The following is a 24073-nucleotide window of genomic DNA, read 5'->3' as shown; positions in this document are numbered from 1 at the left end:
ATAGCATATTACGAAGTTGACGTCACAGGGGCAGATATGCGGTGAGCTGAGCACTGTCAAAGCAGGTCCATTTCAACAACATTCTCAAAATTGAAGTTCTGCTCATAAAATTGACATATTTGCAACAATTATTTACAAAATTTGTATGCAGATTTCACCTTAAGTCCTAACAAGGTGGAGAGATCCGTAATAAACCTGCAATATATTTAATAAAAAGTGTAATTTGCAGCCCAGATGTTTAAAGAATCATTCCACTCAGGCTTTCAGCTGCCTGTGATACAAATAATTTACTTTTGCGTTTTGAGCTGCTCGTCCAATAAAACAGAACTCCATTTACGTGTGCTGCCCCAATTGGCAGAATTTAATGTAAAAGTGGTTGTATATATTATTTCAGACATCTATGCCAGTAGCTGTGTTTTGACAGGTGTGTTTCATGATAATTACAGCATTTTGATTTGTTGTTAATTTAGTACTGATATGGACATATTACTATAATGTCAACTGATTTTGTTGATTATTTTTGGGTGAGTAATTCGTTATTGTACTTTACTGGTTTTTATGAATGCTGTTATGTTTATAACTTGTTTAGAGGGAAACCGTTAATTAAAGTAGGCATTTTAATGTAATTAAATCTTGATAGTGCTGTATAGTTTAATTTTATTAATATTAACACGAAATTTTTTGAGATTTGAAAAGGTATTTTTCAAAAATTATTTTGATATGTTCTGTCCCCTAAAATTTTCTGATATTTCGGATACATTTTAAGAAACTGCACAAGCTTGTTCTGAAATGATTACCACATCCGGTAATATGTTGTCTTAGCACCGCAACCGTAAAAAAATTAAAACACCCGAAAAAATATTAATGCATTATTTTGGGACAGGGGTATCGGCGGTAATTGTGGGTTTCAAACCAAAACGCTTGTAAATACATAGCATAACAAATAATTAAGAAAGTGAAAGGTTATTTAGGTTAGGTCAACTATTAATTATTAGAATGGTTTGGTTGGGTAGCTTAGGTTAGGTTAGCTATTTTTAAATTACTGATATTTTGTAAACACTGTTGTGTAGATTAGGTTAGCTTAGCTATATTTGAAATACTGTAAATCCGTAGGTTAGGTTAGATTTGGTTAGCTACATTTCAAACACTTAAGTAAGCTTTTTTAGGGACAAGTAGTTCTACTCAAAAATAATATTTTGAAAAACTAATTATTTTGGCGAATACCTGCTCTACAAAATTACCTATTTATTTAATGCAAATAAAATACTTCATAATTCTGAAGGGAGCCACTTTTCTAAAAATAAAATAAAAAACCCAAAATGTTTTTTTTTATATGCCTTATATGATTTTAAGTAATTTACAAAGAGGGCGTTGTAATACTTCAAGTAGTTTACTGGTATTTTACCTCTTAATGTGTGTTTAGGGTTTACTACTATTTTTTTGCATAAAAATCTCTAAAATGCATTTTATTGCTTCCTAACATTTTTTTTAGTCATTCTGTAAAAGTGCATTGCTTTGTACAAGTTGTTTCTCTGTAATAACCATTTTAAATAGAAGTGAAGTTAAATGTGAAAAATGGTATTTTCAGGTTAACTTTTGGTGTAAAAGTTTTGTAAATATTACCTCTAATCTAAATATAGCAGCTTAAATTTATGTTGTGCTTTAATAGCGTAGCCAAGACGGTTTTCCCCGTGAGATTGCCCTGATTGTTGTCGCCGCTCTATGTTTTTCTGGAACTATCTAATTTGTTGTCCATTTCAAGTCAATATTATTTAATATTGTTCAATATTCTGTAGTATTCATTTGAAATTGATGATAAATTAGGATGAAAAACCATCCAGGCCTTGGCTGTAAGGTACTGACATTAAACACCCCTCTCTTTCAGAAAACAGTTTTGGCTACGCTGTATTCCTAAGGATCTCTGAAAAACCACTGGATAAAGTTGTGACAACGAAAATCACCGCAATCTCTTGTGGAAAAAGGTCTAGGCTACACTATCAAACCACAACACAAATTTACGCAACCGGTTTTTGATGGCATTTACATGTAAAGTTTTTGAAATATGGTAATGTGGCTCAACAGAATAATTAGAAAAAACAAAGAATTTAATAAATTAATTCTAACCAACCATTGTCACAGTATCACAGTATTTGTTATGTGGCATACCTAGCCTAACCACTTGTTTTAAATGGTATACAACTCTGAGTATCATAAATCTCTTTTGGAAATAAATTTAAATCACATGAGGAATTAAAAAAAAAAAAGCATTTCCAGATTTTGTATTTATTTTTTTTCCAGAAAAGTTGACTGACCTGACTCAACTAAATTTTCATTTTGCAAAAATCATTAGTATTTGCGGAAATCTAACCTCTGAAACTAGAAACTGTAGGACAGGTATAGAAATATCACAAATAATAGTGGAAGGGTAATGCTGGAAGCAGAGTTAATGTTTCCATAAATAATAATAAAAAAAAATTGAAAATGTATGTATGTATTTACTTCCTGATATGTTTTCAGTCATTTTCTAAGGTGCTTTTGTAATACTTCAAGTAGTTCACAATTAAATTACAGTTTTAATGGTATGTTGGGTTAGGTAAATTACATCTATACTTCTATACTAATATTATAAAGCTGAAGAGCTTGTTTGTTTGTTGGTTTGAACGCGCTAATCTTACATGGTAGTGTTTCTCAGTTGTTTTAAGACAAAGTTATCAACGGAGTAATGAAATTTTTTTTTTGTTTGAATTCAGTATGATAAAATATATATTGTATGTGCTGATTCGGTAACAGGAATTCAGCAATCAAATGAAACTCTGAATAAAATTTTGCATATCTCATATAGAAAAAAATGCATGCAGCGATTGTTTTTGCAGAGATACCAAAAGCACTCGGAGAACACCAAAAAAATATTGACAGGAATAATCAGGAGCACGCGGAGAAAACCAACAAAATATTGTCATGAATAACCAGGAACATACTGAGAAAACCGACAAAATATTGGCAGAATATTGAATAATGACTTTGGATTTTCAACATAGTGGACGTGATGTCATAATTAAAAATGGCGGAAGGTTCTTGAATCCAAGATGGTGGATGTGACGCAAGCAAGTTTTTTTTTAAAATTATAATTAAGTTTTTTTATTTTTTAATACATAAATTACATGTTTGCTCTTTCCAGTAAATGAACCGAGCACCAAAATGGATCACGTAATTAAATGTTTGAAATAAACAACTTTTAAATATATACATACTTAATTTAAAATCTTTGGTCAAAAATTAAAGAATTTCATATTCACGGTAAAGGTTAAGGACCTGTGGTGGGGCTTTTGAAAAAAAAATGCCCCTCTCTGAGGAAAATTGCCCCCCTCTGAGGGATTTTGACCTCTTTGGATATTTTGAGGAATAAAACGGGAAATGTTCCCTCAGAAAGGAAATTTTTTACCTCGATATAGGGAATTTTTTTTAGGAATTTTTAGGATTTTTGAGTTATTTTTGAGGAATTTTGAGGAGTTTTGACACCAAGATGTCTGCAATGATGTCATAATTCAAGATGGCAGTTGGTCACCACAGGTTTGGGACTAGACACTTCCTTAACTGGCCAATAAATACTACATGTGACTAAATAGTTCAAATCGCTCTACCTATTGACATAAGGCTTTTCTTAAATTTAAAGTTATTTTATTAAGTTTGGCGTCATGGATACTTTATATTGTCTCTCGGCCCTTAACACAGGTAGTAACTAGACACTAGCTAATTACTTTTACAAGGTCTTTTAATAGTATGTTTGGACCTGCCCTGAGCAGTGCAACAAGGACTAGGGATAGTAGTACAGGTGGCATCTGCAAACAGCACACTACAAATCTCCGAGCCACATGATTATTTCTGATAGAAATGTGTACAATTCACATTTAAATCTTTCTTCCACACAGTACACAGTGACTTAATAAGCTTCTGAACTAGTCACTCACTGGCTTGCCACAGCTTCCTGATAACATAAAAATAAGCACTGTCAATCACCCGTGACAAACGTGATACAGTACAAACCAAGGCTAGTGCAAATTAAATTTCCTTTTGATTATTTACTATATAAAATGCTTGGTGAAAATACTGGAATTGAATACACTCGCTACACACATGACCACTACATGACTAGGACAACTACAAGCGAGTAAAATATTAACTGTAAATAGATATGAAGCTTCACCATTAAATATTACTACTCTCTTAGCCTTAGCAAACCTAAAATAAGGATGGAGCGAGTAGAGTGTTCTGTCCCCACCGTACTTGGCTAAAATGTCGCTTCTTTCGGGGATCTAAGAATTCGTACTGAAAGTTAATTCTAATAATGACATCGCTCGTGAAGCAGGCATATTTCTGGTGTAATTACTCGCCTGCCGGGGATGGCTTGGCGCGAGCGGGGTGCCGAGCAAGTAGACCACCTACAAGTCGGCAAAGTTGTCTGGTTCCGCAGATGCCACGTAAACGTCCCGTCAGACGTCCTGCTGCAGTCTGCTCACCACCCAATGTTGGTATCCCTGCCAAGCTAGAGGCTTGGACGAGTCTGCCACGACTCACTCTATCTCGTAGTCACGTGCGCCTCTCTCACCGTTAGTCCATCCTCTGGTCCTTCAGACTCAGACTTAAGGAGTTGACATAACGCAACTTCCAGTCGAGTGACATCAAGCAGATATCTGGCAGTGTGTCGTCTCTGCGCGGCTGATTGTAGTAGGTGGGTCGCGGACCGCAAATTGCTTACCCCGGACTCGCTGTTGGTCACTGAGTGAAGAGCTACGTGCTGGTCTCACTTTAGATTGCTGGCCGGGTAAGCTGTTATATTCCTAGTTGATTGATCTGGAAGTTTCTCTACTAGCCTGGTGAAAGGTCACACTCACATACCCACTCAGGCAGCTGTCATCACATCTGACTGGGGCTTAGTGAACCCCGGCTGCTAAGTCACTGGACTCGGGATAACAAGTGATGCCAAATCACTTCATTACAAGTATTTTATGAACATATTGTAATTTTGGTGTATTGTTATTGTGGTGACTAGCAAATAAATGCAGCACACTCAAATTCTTTTGAGTTTTTTCTAGAGGATGCAACACAACGCCCACAGAAGTATTGCAGTGCAGGGTGGCAGTGACTGGTTGTAGCAGGTTTGGTAGTCGCCGGCTCCTCTATGGCATTGTGGCCATTGGTGAATTATGCTTGTCCCGTGAATGTACAGCGCACTTGCAGGCTTACTCTCCTCCTGCAGTTCATCCATCAGTGCTACAAGATTCTCATGTACTTTGTAATCATACATATTGTTTCAGAACTCAACAACAAAACAATAACATTTGATATTATAATTACAGTTCTGAATAAAAAACCTAAATTAAAAATGTCATAATTTTTTAGTTATGATCTTTTTTTTTTTAAAAGTGTTGAAATGCCCACTCTTTATTATTAGATGCTGTAACTCCATATATTTGTAACACAATTCTGCATAACTCTACAGTTGATAACAATCCAAATAAAATCAATCATGCAATAATTTTGAAAAAAAAAATTCTTTTCGTGATATATGCAGCAAACTGTAAAAAAGTTACAATGGTAACTTAGCAAATTTTTTAATTTTCATACAACTTGCTGACTTGGCTTAGCAAAAGTTTTTGCTGTATTACAAGTAAAATTTACCCTATTTAAAATGTTAGCTGAATAAAACGCACACATTAATATTTACCCAAAAAATATAAGGTTTTTTTATTTTTATTTTGAATGGTTATCAATGATAGGGTTATTTAGGATGCTTAAAAAACTCTTTTATTCATAGTATCCAATAATTTAATGCAGCGTGGAGATTTTTAAATTTTTGAAAAAAAGTCTAACTAAAAATGTATGGTGCTTTTTTGTTTGTGGCTTTTTTAATTCAGAACTGTGAATAACTATCTTAATAACTATTCTCATCTAAACTTCCAAGCTCTGGGACATGTATATTAAGTCTTTACTAACACAAATAATAAATTTTTCAATTATTTTATTACAATGCTCTATGCGGATATTAAACATATATACGATGTGTGTAAATTAAGTATTGAGACTCATTTTTTTCCAGTGTTTTTATTTAAATATTATTATGCTTCAAGATTTTATCCCTCAAAATAACTTCCTTGAGAAGCCACACAGCGCTGGAGATGGTTCTTCCAATTCTCATAGCAGTCCTGGAACTTGGGTACTGGAGCCTTCAGCTGGTCGGTTACAGCCATTTGAATGTTTTCTAGTGGTCCAAAATGATGTCCCTTGAAATGAATTTTCAATCTCGAGAAGAGGAAAAAGTCACAAGTACTTAAGTCAGGCAAATAAGGAGGCTGAGGAGCAATAGGAATGTTTTTACTTGCCAAAAACTCATTTACTGAAATTGCTGTGTGACAAGGTGCATTGACGTGATGCAACACCCAGTTGTTCTTGATGTTCGGTCACACATGCATGACCCTTTTTCAAAAGTTTTCAGCAACCTATTGGTAAAAGTGTTGGTTACAAAAAAAATCATTTTAGAATTTCTTTTGTGGAAAAGAGCTTTCCTTCGTAAATACATTTGTTTCTAACCATTCTGTAAAAAGACGTGATATTCCAAGTAATTTACAATTTTAGTAGTTGCTTAGGTTATATCAGCTACACTATTTATGTTGACTGACCGGGGCTTTAAGTGCTGTCAGACTCCGCTACCTTTGCGGTTCCATGGCATCCCTAACCACTCCTTCCTGGCATTTGCACCGTCGACACGTATGTGTGCATGTGCTGCGAGACGTGTGTTTGAATGGTGCGCCACAGACTCCTGGGATAGGGCATTTTAGCTTCAGTGCTCCGTCCCCTTACATAATTATAAATTAAATTATAATCCTTTATTTTTAATCCTAAGCATTTTGGCGGGGAGGGTTTTGTTTAATAAATGTTATTTTCAATTTTGCATGAAATAAAGACAGCACCGGATATTCCCAAGGCGGACCCGAGTCCGGCCGAAGCTAGACTTTGTTTGAATATTAATTTTTAAATTACTGTATGTTTTAATCGTTCTAGCCGCAAGAAAACATGCAGTAATTGTATAAATGTTTTGTGTGTCTAGTTTTAAATAACTCTTGGAATGCAATCATAAAAATGTAACAGTAGTTTGGTTCGGCATGAGAGACTCCATGTGACACGTGCAGAGCATTCACTCGTCCAGTCCTCCGTCATCATCGGCCGAAAGCAGACGCACCAGCACCCCAGGGACCTCACCGCTTGTATTCACTGATATGAAGTTTTCCGTTCATGTTCTTAAGTCTTTAAATCCTTTTGCGTTTCTCCTCGGGGCTACTCTCGATCGGCGGGCTGTTTAAATAATTATTATTATTACTCTCTGCGAGTATTTAATCACCCTTACGTAATTCTTGTGTGGCCACGTATGTGGACCACATCGCAACTTAAACTAATTCGTGCCTCTAGCTTTTTAACTGTTTAAAGGACGATGTATACAGGATCGTGTAACTTCTTAATAAACCTAGATGTGTGATTTAAATGTTGTTCCTTTCTTCTTGTGCTCATGTGTATAACATTACTGCATGGCAGCGTGTGGGATGCCCTGAGAGCCCTGTATTAATCCATAAAGCAGGCCCGATGCTGAGAGCGGGCCAGGTCTTGGCAGTTGTTGAGCGAAATTTAGAGGGTCCGAATCTCACTTCCACATGGGCGACGTCACGCCCTGAGAGGAGTCTTAGCCGGGTCCGAGTGCCATTTCATACAGTGGTGCCCGTACAGTAGTTCTCGTATCAAAGAAAACCAAGCCCTCTAGCCCAGACTTCAATGTATTACATATTATGTATTTAATATGTTTTATTAATGTGTCTGACCTAACCTAACATTACCAACATGTGCAAAAACTGAACCTCCACACCATTGAGTATTTCATATTTCAGTAAGATTTTCCATGTGCCCCTTCCCCATAATAATAAAATTACATTATTTATGAATGAAAATAGTATAATTAGTCATGTTTGATAAGTAGAAACATTTTTCACCGTAAACAATATTTCTTTAATTTTTTAACATGACTAGTAATAAAACCATATATGTATGTTAATTACAATTGTGTCATAAATGAGTAGGCATATGCAGGTACGTATAAGTTTTACAACTTTTATTAGACCTCTGATACTGTATCAATCTTATGACGTAGTGAGCATGTTATGTTATTTTGGGGAAAAATTATTTTATAAATAGTAGCTGTTACTAAGAATGTGCTTATTATATTTTAATTCCACAAAAGTTTTATTCCTGCCTCTTTTGATGTTTATTATTAGGAAGAATATGGGGAATACTATTTTTGTAAATTAGTCCGCTGTTTTCCAGCGTAGCTTTGCTGTACCAATGGTCGTATGTTTTGGTTTTTCAAACTATGTCAAGTTTTTTCCACACTACTGTATATTTTGAATGATAGAGAAATTTGTACAGTGGTCACTTACCGGTAGAATTCAGTTACGCCTATATTTACAGTGAAAATTAACAGTTGACTTTTTTCACAAGGTTCACAGAAAAAACCAATAAATGTTTTCTGAATGTGAATTTCTGAAATAATAATTAACTGGCAGTCTGTCAGTAATTTGAGCAGTTTTTCTAGTAGTGAATGTGAAGCTGAAATGTCTAAAAACTGTGACACTATGCTCGATAAAATTGTGCCCGGATCAAATCCCAGTTTTTTCAACTTGGAGTTCACGAGGTGAATTATCATCAAAGGTTTTCTAATTTTTGATTCTTTGTGGATAAGTATTACAAAAAATACTTATTTTTCCCCAGATCCTACAGAATTGGATATTCTCGAGCAAATACTGCATTAAATTCTTGTAGAATTTATATTGCATGTGAGGAAATCAAATATTTTATGCTAATGGAAGAAAAAAAATATTAATTAAAAAAGTTGTATCTATCTAGCAGAGGTATATACTAATTTAACAAATGTAATGATAGTGACTGACACATTCAAAAATAGAGATTTCGAGACAAATGGTCTGGGAGACCATGGAGAGATTCATAAAAATATTTTCACTTAATAGATTTTTTTGTTGCTATTTGTGACCATGCGTCCAAATAAAAGATAGGCTTTTAAAATAAATTTTGTAATTTAAATAGTAAGAGTTTGATTCAAACTCTTTCTTATACCTTACCAAGTAATAACAGTATTATTAAGTAAAACTTTCGTTAAAGTGCTTTAACAGGTTCCAAGGAGAATGCTATGAGCAGCACACAAGATTTTGAGTGGTTTGGGCGCTTTAAACATGGTTATATGAGTGTTGAAGAACATGCTCGTTCTGGGCGTCCTTCAACACCTCGAAATAATGAAAACGTTGAAAAAATCTTCCATAAAATCAAGGATCGTAATTTCACGATGGAAAAAATTTCAGAAGAGACAGGAGTGAGTTGGAGCTCGTGCCAGTGGATTATGACTGAAAATTTGCAAGTGAGATTGTAACGTTGCAAGAACCCTGCCCTCCTAAATAAATATTTTTCTTTTAAACTATTTTTATGCATGTAAATATTTCTTAAAAAATCTTTCTAATGATATTTTACCGTTTGTTATATATTTTAGGGTTGATAGTTTTTGCTTGCTATGTGTTTTAAGAAGGTATTTTGTATTTTATTAGACATTTTTAATCATTACTATTTTTTATGTAATTATTCACAGATGAGCCGTTGTACTAGATTTTTGCCTGTTTAGGCCTACTTTTTCAGGTTTTTTCTAAATAAGTTTAATTTTGTCAAGTAATTTGTATTATGATTGCTGTTCTTAATTTTAATTAACGTGTTGCATAATTCTAGAACAAGGGACTGTGTCTGGTGTGATGGTTAGAAAGAGAGGCATGAGGGGCCTGTAAGTGTGAGTGAGAAAGAAACGGTGCTTCCCCACCAACAGAGATAAAAGCTGGGATTCCCCACTGCGTGGGAACTGAGGATAACTGCTGTCTCACGGTGTGGGAGAGAGAACGAGAATGGGAGTCCCCGATTTTGATGTGAAATTGAAAAGAGACAGATCAAGGGAAGTCCCGAGTTATGTGTGTACAGGGTTTTTTCATGTGTTGTAATTTGTTCTGTGATTGGCTGGTGTTGGAGGGAGTGTTGGATACTGTTCTGTGATTGACCGAAAGTTACGTCATGGTGTAATCCTTGGTCTCTCCTGAGACCAGTGCTTCCTTTTGGTTCTTTAGTCATCTACTGAACAGCGACTGAGGAGGTGGTTAGTTGAGTAGGTGGCTCACAACTTAATTATGAAGAAGTAATGAGTAAATTTCGCGACTGTGGTCCGGGCGTCACCGGTTTTATAATCAACCTTATTTTCGTTTTTTCGGACACAATTAGAATTTAGTGACTACAGTCGTCGGTAATCGCCCAAAACAGGACTTACCAAAGTTTGTCACTGTTTCCGAGGACATTGTCCTTCGGCATTGTACCGAAAGTTGAGTGCAACTGCGGGACTTAATTTCGAACTGTTTTATTAATTCAATTTTCGACCAGTCAGCATGTGAACCAAATTAATGAAGCTTGTTTGTTGTGAGAAAGGAAAATACTGCTTTCAATTTGTAAATGGTGTGGTCGCAAGATGGGGGCAAATGTCTCGTTGATTCGTAAGATATAAATAAACAATCAGTGAAAAACCATTTTGTGTACGAGAGACTTTGAAATTCAACATCGCCCATAACTAATATTCTGAGGGAAACATAACCTCACTTTTTCAGCATCCGAATATGTGAGTTACCCTTCGAAGACCGAAACGTAAAATATCTGAGCTAGTCCGGTGGTCTTTGGAGTGTAACAAGATGTCTTGGTACCAGTGGATTATGACCGAGAATTTGCAAGTGAGATGTCTTGCCGCTAAATTTGTTCCTTGCCTTCTAAACAGGATCAGAAAACATTAAATTGAATTTGAGCCAGAACTTGGAAAAAGAGATTGAAAGTGATTCAAACGTTTTGACCAAAGTCATTACAGGTGATTAAAGTTGGTGTTACGGGTATGACCCAGAAACCAAGCAAGCATTAAGCCATTGAAAGACTCCCAACTCCCCCAGACAAAAAAAAACCAAACAAGTGAGTTTGAATGTTAAGACGATGATAATTGCCTTTTTTGATGTTCGTGGAATTGTGCACCGGGAATTTTTTTCTCCTGGCAATACTGTTAACCAGCACTTTATTTGGAAGTTTTAAGACGTTTGCAAGAGGATGTGCAGAGGAAACACCTGGAACTTTGGAGATCAGGTGACTGGTTCCTTCATCATGACAATGCCCCCGCACACACGGCCTTATGAGTGAACCGCTATTTGAACTCTCAGGGGTGGTCTGTCATTCCCCACCCTCCGTATTCGCCAGACCTAGCCCCATGCGACTCTTTCCTGTTCTCGAGAATGAAGAAAAATTTAAAAGGGAAGCGCTTTGATGATTTGAAGGTGGTAAAAACAGCTTCGCAGAGGCCACTGGAAGATATCAAAGTTGAAGAGTTTCAGGGGTGCTTCAAACAGAGAGAAAAAAGACTTGACAAGTGCATCACATCTAATGGAGAGTACTTTGACGGTGACTGAAGGAATTTCGTAAAAAATTAATTAATTTTTTATGACAAAAATCAATTTTTTTTGGCCCCCTCGTGTATATTTCCTAACCTTAAGTTATGCCTAGTTCACAGCAAAATGTTCTTTTGCACACATTATTGCAACTTATACAAATTTAATTCTCTATTTTACTAAATAGTTTGAATTATCTTATGGCATTATCTCATGGTTGAGCACAAGGTTTAAACACAAAACTTTGCACCACTCTTACAGAATAGCACTACTGATTGAGTGATTTTGGAAAACCATCTGAGACACAAATAATAATAGCCGGGCCGGTATTTAACCGGGATACTCTTGTTCGTATATGAGTGTAGTATTGTTCTACTGCTCTACCTCATTCCATTGAATTGCTTTAAGGTTCAATTAGTGTATTGTGGTCATTTACACCGTCCACAACCAGAGATCGGGTGGTTTCACCAGGATTGCATCTAATGTTCCCTCTGCTCCCCTACCCACTCTAGTATTTCCCAGAACCACCTACTGTAGACCCGTATTCACTAGTTTGGCTGCCCTCCTGTGCCATAATGGCCCCACTAGCCCCTTACCGTACTGCCATTGGGCCCCTGAGAGGTTTTGGTCACCTGCTACTACTACCCAGTTTTCTCCCTTCAACTTACCCAGCTTCTCCAACATCACCTCCACCTCTGTTTCCCCGTCCCCTGGTGGCCTGTATACAGTGAACAGCTATAGCTTTCTCTTTTTTCCTGTGATCTCCAGGTGCAGCACTTCCTCCGTTTTGCCCACCCATTTGACTTCAGGTGCTAACCCTTCCTTTACAACTATCCCTATCCCACCCCCTCTCCTATTCCTGCCCCTTCTATACATGATGAACCCCCTCTCCTATTCCTGCCCCTTCTATACATCATGAACCCCCTCTCCCTGTTTCATTGTCAGATACCTCCTCATCCAGCCATTTTCCTCCATCACCACTAGCTCAGCCCCATGCAGCTCCACTACTGTCCAAAAATTGTCTAATTAGATTAATACACTCCTGCAGTTCACCACCCTTATGTTTATACATATCTGTATAACTCCCATTTGTTTCAGCTCCTGTCCTGCTCCTGCCTATCTATCTTATCTATCTCCCTCCTTACCATCCTATTACCACTGCTTTCCCTTACCTCTCCCTACTTTCTCTCCCCTGTTTCTATTGATCTTTGCCCAACTGTTGTCCTTACCCTTCCAGGTTCCTTGCACCAACCTTTCTTTTCTATGTTCCTTCTATAACACCTGCATACCTTTCATGGTCAGGTTGACCTGGTACCTGGCCATGTGATGTGTCTGTACCTGGCTCCTCGCACTTACAAAAGCCACACCCCATATCTGGCACTACTTCTTCATGATTTCCTCTGCAGCCTTTAGCTTCTCTTAATGGGTAATATACCCCACTTACCACTATGTGCCCCTTGGTCTTTCGCCTTATTCCACTTAGCATTCCTCTCATGTCATCTTCAAACTTCCTCGGTCCTCTCACTCTTGTGAAGTCATTTAATAAAACAGCACTATTTGTAACAGTTTTTATGGGACGTGTAGCACATTGGGTTGTTTCAGTTATTTCAAATTGGCAAGCTTATTTTAATGGATAGTAAAAATAACCTAATTCTGATTAAATCACTTAGTCTAAAGTTTCGAGTAGGTAGCAAGAGTTTTTGTATTTTTTGGTTCTGTCATACGGTCAAAGTAACAACTAACCATTGAAAACAAAATTAATAAAAACGGTGAACACATTTCACAAGAAGGCTAAATAATCATATTAAAAACTACAAAGTAATAGTTTTTCAAAACATTAATTAAGCTCATTGAATAGTATTTATATGTGACGGGGGTGTTGCGGTGCAAATAATAGTCTATAAACCCTAACATTTTATGAACAACCAGTAGGTACACAATGTATAATGATTTAAATATTGAATATAATTGTGGAAAATTTATAATAGTATAGAATCATCATATTTAAGTTTAATGAATGTCCACAGTCTTGTTTTTGTTTTGGTAGTTTTCTATTGGCTGTAATTTGATAGCAGTTACACCACCTGCCAAAAAAAAAACATGCCCTTCCCGTAAATTTACTGTTAACCTCTGCATACTGTCAAATGCCAAGCCATTTTAGGCATGACACTGTAGAGGTGACGAGAGAGTTATGACGATGGGATCCATGCTCGTATTTTCACGCGGCCTTAATAACTCTGTCGTTGTACCGGAGATGCATAATCGCTATAATGGTGGCGAGTAAAAGAACCATGCCTGGCCTACTGGTGACTGTTCACAATGCAAGCAGGCAAGCGCCAGTCATTTGTTGTACCTAGTATCATGCATGCAACTAGATCATGATAGAGTCCTGTTGTTAGGCAAAAGCTTTTGTGAGAAAATGAATATATTTATTTAATAAAAAAATAAGTCTGGTCCAACTACTGTGGCATATAAAAGCTTACGAGTATGGGGAAAAATATATTGGAAAAAACACATCATAATCCTGTTATATTTTGTAAAACTTCATATAAAAAATTTAAGTCTTTCTGTTTATTTTATCCTTGATTAGGTCTATTTTAATTGCAATTAATTTAATTTAAGGCATTTGATTATAACTGAACATATGTGCCCCTAAATATAGCATTTTTCAATTTCAATTGCTACCACTCCAACATCCCAGTATGACTCAAATTAATTAGTGCTGAATCTGTACCAAGGGGTTTAGGAGCTCACAATAATGTTGGAGGTACCAATAATGTTGGAGGTAACATCGTTTAAAGCATGTTTGCATAATCGTGTGATGTAAAACACTACCAAAAGATCCCTTCCGACACAGCCTACTTTTGCTGTTAGATTTTGAAGATCATATTTATTTGGGAAGATTCCAGAAACTTCTGGAACATTCTGGAAATTTTATGTACAAAGCACTCTATTTGTTCTAGTATATTCAAAAAGAATAAATAAAATATTTTTTCAAATTGTTACAAACATTTTCTATTCAATGCTTAAAGCATTTTCATATCCTCGATAAAAATAAAAAAGTCATGGGCTTGACATTGACCCGGCATGCCAGCACAGGTAATTAGGTAGGTTCTTTGCTGTGCTGCTAGTGAAAAACTCCCATGAAAATAACATACATAATTACTGCCATAAGCTAAGCTTTGAACTATAATTTTTTTTCTCTTTTATGCTTAGGGTTGCAGTTAAAAGAAAGTTTATGACCAAATAATTTGCTTATGTTCAGAAGATTATTAATAGTATTTTTTCTAAGATAAGACTTTGTTTCAGTAGGTAGATGTATACTAACTAAAATAGTATTTTAGAAATACAAATTTGTCTGCGTGTTGTGGCTGAAAACAGAGCGAAAATAATTGTGCTTAGCTTTTAGCGAGCTGCCAGCCAGAATGCCATAACACATGCGCTCGCTTATCGCAACCAACAGGCGAAGGACATGAGAGAACTAATACTGTTTCCCGTTATCTGTGTGCCTCCAGTACCCGATATCTGCAGCAGATTGCAGCGTTGGAGACATGAGGTCCGCTTCACGTAGTTCATTGGTGTCCTGTACCAGGGCTGTATTCATAGTAAAAGCACGAAGATGTATTGATTTTTGCCAATGCCTCTATCTAGCCACCTGTTTCATGTACGTTGACTTCATCAGCAAGTTTATTATCTAGAAACATTGTAGCATGCTGTTTGTAAAATTTTATCTAAACTGTATAACGGTTCGTTATATACAAAAATAAACAGATGTTCAACGCCGATTGTAATTTTGTTGTTTTTATTTTTTTTCAAATAGAATGTTGCACAGACAAATTGAACCCAATGTTTCATTCACTTGTTTCACACGTACCTCTGCCCGTCGAAAACTGCTGGTAGCTCGCGCGAGGAAAATTAACGAAAAAAAATAGCATCCTTCAGTAATGTTTTTACTAGTACACGAAATTAGTGCGGCCTTAAACATGGCCGCACCCAGCGAAAACGAATTTCGCTACGAGCCGAATGCCGACGAAGGTGGCCGCAATTTCTAATTTAGTACTGTTCGAAAGAAAATAAAACAAATTAGGTTGACTTAATACTCTGCCTGGCTCTGACCACCAACGTTAAATTATCCATTAGCAAATTACATCATAATTTGGCGAGAAGCCAACGAACGCGACCTACTTGTGCAGCGTTCGACGGACGACTGGTGAAGTCCTGCCACACTCTCCTCCACGCAGGGAGTAGACATCACATGACCTCACTGACCAATCACACGCACGTTTCATTTACGCTTACAGATACAAGCCAATCACAGAACAAGTTACAATACATGAAAAAACCTTGTACATACAGAACTCTGGGCTTCCTGATCTGTCTCTTTTCAATTTCACATCGAAATCGGGGACTCCCATTCTCGTTCTCTCTCCCACACCGTGAGACAGCAGTTATCACTCAGTTCCCACGCAGTGGGGAAATTACCGTCTTTATCTTGGTTGGCGGGGAAGCACAGTTTCTTTCTCACTTACACTTACAGGCCTCTAATGCCTCTCTCTTTCTACGTATCACCCCAGCCCAGACACAGTCCCATGATCTATAATTATATTGCAACATGTTAATTAAAATTAAGAACAATACTCATAATACGAATTACTTTACAAAATTAAACTTATTGAGAAAAACCTGAAAAAGTAGGCCTAAACAGGTAAAATTCTAGTACAGCGACTTCTTTGTGAATAATTACATAAAAAATAGTATTGATTGAAAATGTCTAATAAAATAATAAATACCTTCTTAAAAACATAGCAAGTGAAAAATATCAACCCTAAAATATATAACAAACGGTAAAATATCATTAGAAAGACTTTTTAAGAAATATTTACATGAATAAAAATAGTTTAAAAGAAAAATATTTAGCTAGGAGGGCAGGGTTCTGCAATGTTACATAACCCCCCCAACTTTTCAATTAAATTAACACTATATTTAATTGAAAAGTTACAAAAGTGAAAAACTAATCTGTACAAAATAAATACAAAAACATCCTGAGAAATAAATGCATCCAGTAATTAAAACCCTTGTTTATATAGAAGTTATAAAATGTTGTTACCTAAAAATTGTAATAACCTCAATTCCTTTGTTAAAAAACCAAAAATTTTAAAACATATATCTTACTACAAAGTGTCAACAACTCTTAACAAATGGTTATCTCCCTCTCATCAGTGCATAATACAAATCACTTTGAAACTGGTTTCTCTACAAGCTTCAAGTGGACACCCCCTGGTCAACGAAGAATCTTCAATAACAACAAAAAACTCTGAACAACTTACTTAAACTCCAGGAATTACGTCTCCATGACTACCTCAACGACGACGACAAATCTTCAACTCCAGGAATTACGTCTCCACGACCACCTCGACAACGATAAACACAAAAACTTCAACTTCTTCAAAAACTTACACCTCGGCAGAAAAACGCTGTTACTCTGATTCTCCGCTGCTTCTGACAAACTCCTCAAATCCCATGAAAAAACCACTTTAACCCACAAATCCACCAATATCTCCACTCTTCATATCTGCACTAACCAAAAAATTGACAACACTATCACTTCAAAACTGTTGACACCAAATTTTCCTAAATTCCATCAAAAAAACAACTTCTAAAGTTCTAAATATCTTCACAATAGCTCCATTATAACTTAAACTACTGGACAACACTTATTTCAAAGTTTTAACTAGTCTGCTCAACATTGATAACCCATGAACTATAATTTCTAAACAGATTCATCAAATTCCTAAGATACTGAAACTCGTAGCAAACTTTCCACAGTGTGTCAACAAATACCACTTTAAAAAACATTAAATTAGGAATGTAAAACTTTAAAAAACTTTTTACATGACCTCATAGTCTTTACACCAAATACACACAAACTTAATTCTGCATCAACACACTGCATTTTCATTTGACATTATTCATTTACATATCCTTGTATCATTAACCATAAAATAAAAAATAAAAACATTGTTATCATCAGACCTAAAAAATACACACAGTTCCTTTCAACTATCTTCTCCTTCATTCCTAGCTCCTGAGCTAGCCGAAAGGTAAGGGGCGCTCAATTACAACCCTTTTAGCTGCTAGTCAGCTCGGCTAACCTTTTATACATAACAAATACACACAGTCCTTCCAACTCTCTTCATCTTTCCTAGCTCCCGAGCTAGCCGAAAGGTAAGGGGCGCTCAATTACAACCCTTTTAGCTGCTAGTCAGCTCGGCTAACCTATTACACATAAACAATAACCACAATTATTTCCTCCAACCTCTTTCTCAATCATTCCTAACTCCTGAGCTAGCCGAAAGGTAAGGGACGCCCAACTACAACCCTTTTAGCTGCTAGTCAGCTCAGCTAACCTATTTCCAAATTACACACAAAAATACACAAATTCCTACCAACTTCCTCTATCTTCCTTCCTAACTCCTGAGCTAGCCGAAAGGTAAGGGGCGCCCAATTACAACCCTTTTAGCTGCTAGTCAGCTCGGCTAACCTTATACACATAAAAAATACACACAAAAATACAAGTACTATTTTACAATGGTAGCGATAACTAAATTGTATATCTATTATGAGAAAGTTCAAAACTGTATTAAGACATACTCCTTAATTTACACATTTACATACAAACATTTCAGCACTATTTATTTACACAATGTCTTACTTAATGTTCCATGGTCTTAGCAATGATACATGCCAATTTACACCATTAACCTTATAAACATTATGGCCTACAATAGATTCTATTGCAAAAGGTCCATCGTACAAGTGAAAAAACTTATGAATTTTTTGTTCATACAGTGAAGACAATTTATGGGACGCTATAAGTACTTCGTCCCCTACTTTAAAAACACAAGGTTTAACTCCTTTGTCAAACCTACTTTTCCTTTCCTCTGCCTTAGACAACAGTCTTTTCCCTGCCTTTTCCAATTTGTCTTTTAACCTCACAGTATCATTGTCTGGGTAATCAATTAGTTCTTGTAGTTTAGAAGTAGGTAAAATTTGTTGCATTAACTCTACTGGTGAAAAACCTGTGCTTTCATGCCAAACATTGTTTATAATAGCTTCCACTTCACTCACAATATTAGGCCATTGGCTATGGTTTTCACTGCAATACAATCGAAATAACCTACCTAGTTACCTCATCACTCTTTCCACTGGATTAGCAGCTGGATGGTACACTGCTGTACGGCCTAGTTCAATACCAAGGATACCAGTTAATGTTTTCCATACCTCTCCCCGAAACTGAGGCCCATTATCTGAAATAATCTTTTGTGGTATACCTATTTCCTTTACATACACATCCAGAATTTTCTTTGTTACCACTCGAGCTGTTGCTCGTTTGATCGGGTACAATTTAACATATTTTGTGAATACATCAAGAACAACAAAAATGTATTTTACTCCACTCCTTCCCTGTGGTAGAGGACCAAACAAATCAACACATACTACCTCTAAGGGCTTAGTTGCCAACACATGTTGCATGACTCCTTTGCACTTACTGTTCATTACTTTTGTCTGTGCACATGGTAAACACTGCCTGACTACCTTAGCCACAGTTCGGTACATGTCTCTAAATATACAAAATCCTTTTACGTACTGTACAGTTTTTCTTACACCAAAATGCCCACACTCTGCATGCATAAGTTTACAAATTTCAGTACTTAAATTATTTGGTATACATAAAACCCATTGTGACAATTCATTGTTTACATTCTGAAACAAGTAGCCCTCCTTAACCACAAAGATTTCCTTGATAATATCTCTACAATGAGTAGATTCCAATTCTTTAATTACAATTTGTAATCGAGGGTCTTCACTAACTTCATCCTTAAGTTGCCCTGAAAATTCCTTCAGTCCTTCATTAACTTCCTGCATTTGTTTACAAATTCTCCGAATCTGAAACTCCTGTGCCTGAGTGGCCTCCACGTCCGCAATTCCCCTTGAAAGTGCATCAGCTACTACCTGCGTTTTCCCTGGAACATGTATGTCTAAAAAGTACTCCTGTAATGCCAAAATCCACCTGGTGATTCTACCGTGTAACAATTTACATGAATTTATGTGGCACAAAGCCTTGTGATTTGTTAACACTACTGTTTCCCTGCCATAAATGTAAGTGCGAAATTTAGAACATGAAAACACAATACTAAGCAATTCTTTTTCTGTGGTGGTGTAGTTTATTTCTGCGGTGTTGAGTGCCCTGCTTGCAAAACTGATGGGTACCTGCTCCCCCTCCTCACTCACTTGAAACAACATGGCCCCTACAGCCTCGTTTGATGCTTCGCAAGCAATGTAGAACTTCTCATCTAACTTCGGATGATGCAACAACACTTCCTTCTCTAACTCCTGTTTGAGTCTTTCTACTGCTTCCTCTTGTTCAGGTCCCCACTCCCAACTCTGCCCCTTCTGCATAAGCTTTCTCAACGGCCCACAGATTCCACTGAAATTTTGTATATATTTCCTAAAAAAATTGAAAAAGCCAATGAAACGTTCTAACTGTTTACTGTTTTTAGGGGAGGGATATTCCCTTACTGCTTTCAGTTTCTCAGGGTCAATATGGATGCTCTCTGCATTAACTACATTACCGAGAAACGTTATCTCGTCCTTCAGAAATTCAGATTTTTGTAAATTTTCTGTCATTCCCCCCTCTTGCAATTTTCTCAAAACCCTTTCAATAATATCACAGTGTTTTTCAAACGTAGCAGTGGCAATCATGATGTCATCTACATAAATCGTTACCATATTTAAAATTTCTGGTCCTAAAACTGCCTCGAGCCCCTGAATGAAATGACTGACCGAAACATTTAATCCAAAAGGTAGCCTTTTAAAACAATAGGTTTTTCCTTGATAGGAAAATGCAGTACAAAGCCTAGATTCAAGTGCTAAAGTAATTTGCCAATAGGATGCAACCAAATCGATTTTCGAAAAATACGCACAACCCTCAAATTTTTGTAACAACTCGTCCATTGGTTCTGGTGCTTCTCTGTCTGGGATTATAATTTGATTAACTTTCCTAGCATCCAAACATAATCTCACCCCCCCCATTTTTCTTTTTGACCACTACCATAGGATTCAAGTATTCGGAACTGCGTCTCTCGATAATGTCTGTATCTATCATATTCTGAATTTCTTGCTCCACAGCTGGTCTCAACTGATAAGCTACTGGATATGGCTTTTGAACAAATGGTTGGTGCTCTCTCAAATTTAACTTACATTCATACTTATTATTTAACCCTGGAAAATTTGCAAAAGCTTTGTTCTCTACATGCAAAATTCCCCTTAATCTTTCCTGTTGTTCTACAGTACCACTATGCAAGGTTATCTGATCTACATCATTTTTTGTAATGTATTGCTTTTCTAACAAATTACATTGCAGCTCTGTTTCTTTCAAATTTTTTTTTCTTTATTATCCTTAAACTAAATGATTTTGCTTTTATTTCTGTTCTGAAATCAATGAGGGTTCCTGCTACATGTATCCACTGCATGGAGTAGTCTATTATAACATTATTTCGCTGCAGCCAGTCTGCCCCCAAAACAATATCAATACTGAGCCCTTTAACAATTAGGAACACTACCCACATTGCTACCTCTCCAAATTTTATCTCTAGTAGTACCTGTTTCTTGACATTTTTATTCCTAATCCCTGTGGCTCCAATTATGGTTACATTTGAAACTGGAAATACTGCTGCGGATTTTGAAATTTCATTACCTAGAGACATAAAAAATTCTTCTGACATGGCAGTCACCTCGCTACCTGAATCAATTAACATATTTGCTTCCTTACTGGCACAGACAATTTTACCTTTAATGTATGGGCATAGACCTATTTTACCTTGAACAATGTTTGTAGGTCCCTCTGTTTCGTTTAATAGCTCTTCCAATTCATGTGTTATGCTAGGTTCATTTACCTGTATTGTGTGACATTTTGATTTGACCCCTAAGTCACACCCCTGGGAGGGATTTGGGGCTCGATCCTTCCCACTTACCTGTTTAAATTACTGTTTTCCTGCCTCCTCTGTCCATTTACATGCCTGTCTTGCCTGTCCTCACCTTGCCTTTGCTCCTGCAGTCGTGGCTCTGGTCTCCACCTGGGCAGTTGATGGTTGCCCATCCGTTCTTGAACTCGCAGTGGTCTTACCCCCTGCTGTTGACCCTCAAGATGGTGACCTCTATCTCTGGGTGGTCCTCTCTGGTCCCGATGGTCTGGATCTCGGCCCCTCAGTCCTTCCTCCCTTTCATTTCTCCTGGCCAACGTTTCCAGCAAATCAATGACCTCGTCCACAGTTCTCGCCCTGGCCCCTAGAATGCAGTTCTGTATTTGCTGGTAAAAATGGTGAACAATATGGGAGATAAAATGTTCATTGGTTATAGGGTTGTTCAAAAATTTTGATTGTAAGTACAGCCTTCGTACATATGGAGCCATGTGACCATCCCTATGCCGGTATTTCCCTGTAAACAAGTACTGCAAGAAGTCATCCTGGACATAAATTCCCCAATACTTATCTAAAAAGGCTGTTTTAACTTGTTCAAAAGTTTTCCACTCACTCTCCTTATGCATTGCCCATTGCAATGCCGCCCCATCCAACTTTGATACCACCAATTCTACTTGCTGTTCATCAGAACCCTTTAAATATCCAAAAACCTTTTCACACTTTGTGATGAACTGTATTGGGGTAGCCCCTCTATCATCTCCATAGAATTTTGGTACGCTTTTCTCAAAAATATTGACTTCGTCAATGGTGAGTACTACACTCCTAATCCCTACATTAGAATTTCCCCTAATTTTTCCCAATTTTTCTTCTACTTTTTTCAAACACTCCTGTCCAACCTCGTCTCGAAACTTTTCAAATTGGTTACCAATTCTCCTATTTTGAATCAAAACCTTTTCAACATTAACCTCAAAATTGCTTTTGACTTCCTCAATTTCCCTTTCATTCAATAAAATACCTCTGGCATTCTCATTCGCTTTACCATGCACCTCAATGAGTTCATTGTAGTCCCTTTGCATGCTAATTTGAATCTGACTGAAATTCTCCTGTAATGCAGATATTTTTTCTACATGCTCTTGTACTTTGTGTTTCATTATTCCTACACTTTCCTTCACACTCCCCACCTCCCCATTACAGCTTTACAGGCCAGTCTGTAGGTTATCAATTCCAGACTCACATTTCTCAACCCTTTGTTCGCATGTACCCAATTGTTCTTTCATTTCTGTTTGTACGCGGTCAATTTTAACCTCCATCTTAACCAGTTCCTGTTGCATTTGTTTTATCATTTCGGATTTCACCTGTGAAATTTCCTGCCTTATTTCCTGTGTGTTTTGTGCTAGACCCTGTTCTAATTTTAAAGTAAGATCCTGTTGTCCCAGTTCAATTTTATGTGTCATGTCCCGCATCATTTCCTGACTGTTTTGTTTCATTTCCTGTTGTCCCTGTTCAATTTTATTAGCAAGATCCTGTTGTCCCAGTTCAATTTTCTGGTTCATTGACAATAGTAATTGCATAATTTGGTCTGACCCCCCCATAACCTCAACTGGGCTACTAATTGTACGGGATTCCATGTCCTGACCTAGTTCGGCAGGATGTTCCATGTTTATAAGTTTATCCTGTCGACATGAAAAATCTTGCTCTATTAGTTCAACATCAAGGTTGGGATCTGAATTATTTGAATTTTCAGGATTTTCTAAAAATCCTATGAAATCGTTAGTTTCACTACTACTGGTACTCATGTTTATACAAATAACTGCCCACTCTGGATATCAAACCTACCACATATACAAAACACAACAATTTTTTAACACTAATTACAGAATTCTGTACATAGCACTGCTCCTTTCACTTGCTATTTCCGGCGATCCATCCCGCGATGTCCCGCGAAGCTCGGTTCTGCAATCCCGCGATGAGACAGCCCTGAAGTCCCACGGTGCCTTGGGTCGCTCTGTCCCTCGATGTACCGCTTTCCTCCGTCTCTGGAACTCTTCACTCGCTGCATCAGCCAGTCAGCTCTCGCCGCATTCGTCGCTCAGCTGCGCCGACAGTTTCGGGATACACTTCGCCGTTTTCTTCCAAACTGTTCAATGTTAGTCGTAGTTTTTTTGTCCTTCGAGGTTATCGTAGTCACCAACTGTTTTAAGAATGTTTATATATTTTTTTTTCTTTTTTACTGCCGAAATGTCCTCTCAATCTCAGGGTCGTGTCCAAATTCAAGCCGCGCGGCCGGGCGCCAAATATAATGGTTCGTTATATACAAAAATAAACAGATGTTCAACGCCGATTGTAATTTTGTTGTTTTTATTTTTTTTCAAATAGAATGTTGCACAGACAAATTGAACCCAATGTTTCATTCACTCGTTTCACACGTACATCTGCCCGTCGAAAACTGCTGGTAGCTCGCGCGAGGAAAATTAACGAAAAAAAAATAGCGTCCTTCAGTAATGTTTTTACTAGTACACGAAATTAGTGCGG

General features: G+C 37.0%; 1 protein-coding gene across 7 annotated transcripts in view; it reads left to right on the top strand.

Annotated features, from left to right (window-relative positions):
* The first annotated feature begins 379 nt into the window (after positions 1-379).
* LOC134529232 (F-BAR domain only protein 2-like) overlaps positions 380-24073 on the top strand; it is a 220632-nt gene continuing 196938 nt past the window's right edge. For 3 of the 7 annotated variants that reach the window (XM_063363114.1, XM_063363118.1, XM_063363119.1), the window contains exon 1: positions 409-524. In XM_063363114.1, coding sequence (XP_063219184.1) covers positions 495-524 — 30 coding nt within the window. In that variant the 5' untranslated portion in view covers positions 409-494. Of the gene's footprint in view, positions 525-24073 lie in introns of all 7 variants that reach the window. The other 4 variants (XM_063363116.1, XM_063363117.1, XM_063363115.1 and 1 more) reach the window with 3 other exon arrangements.

The sequence above is a fragment of the Bacillus rossius genome, chromosome 2 (genome assembly GCF_032445375.1).
Source record: "Bacillus rossius redtenbacheri isolate Brsri chromosome 2, Brsri_v3, whole genome shotgun sequence".
In the NCBI taxonomy this organism is placed as follows: Eukaryota; Metazoa; Arthropoda; class Insecta; order Phasmatodea; family Bacillidae; genus Bacillus; species Bacillus rossius.
This window is presented reverse-complemented; position numbering and strand designations above follow the sequence as displayed.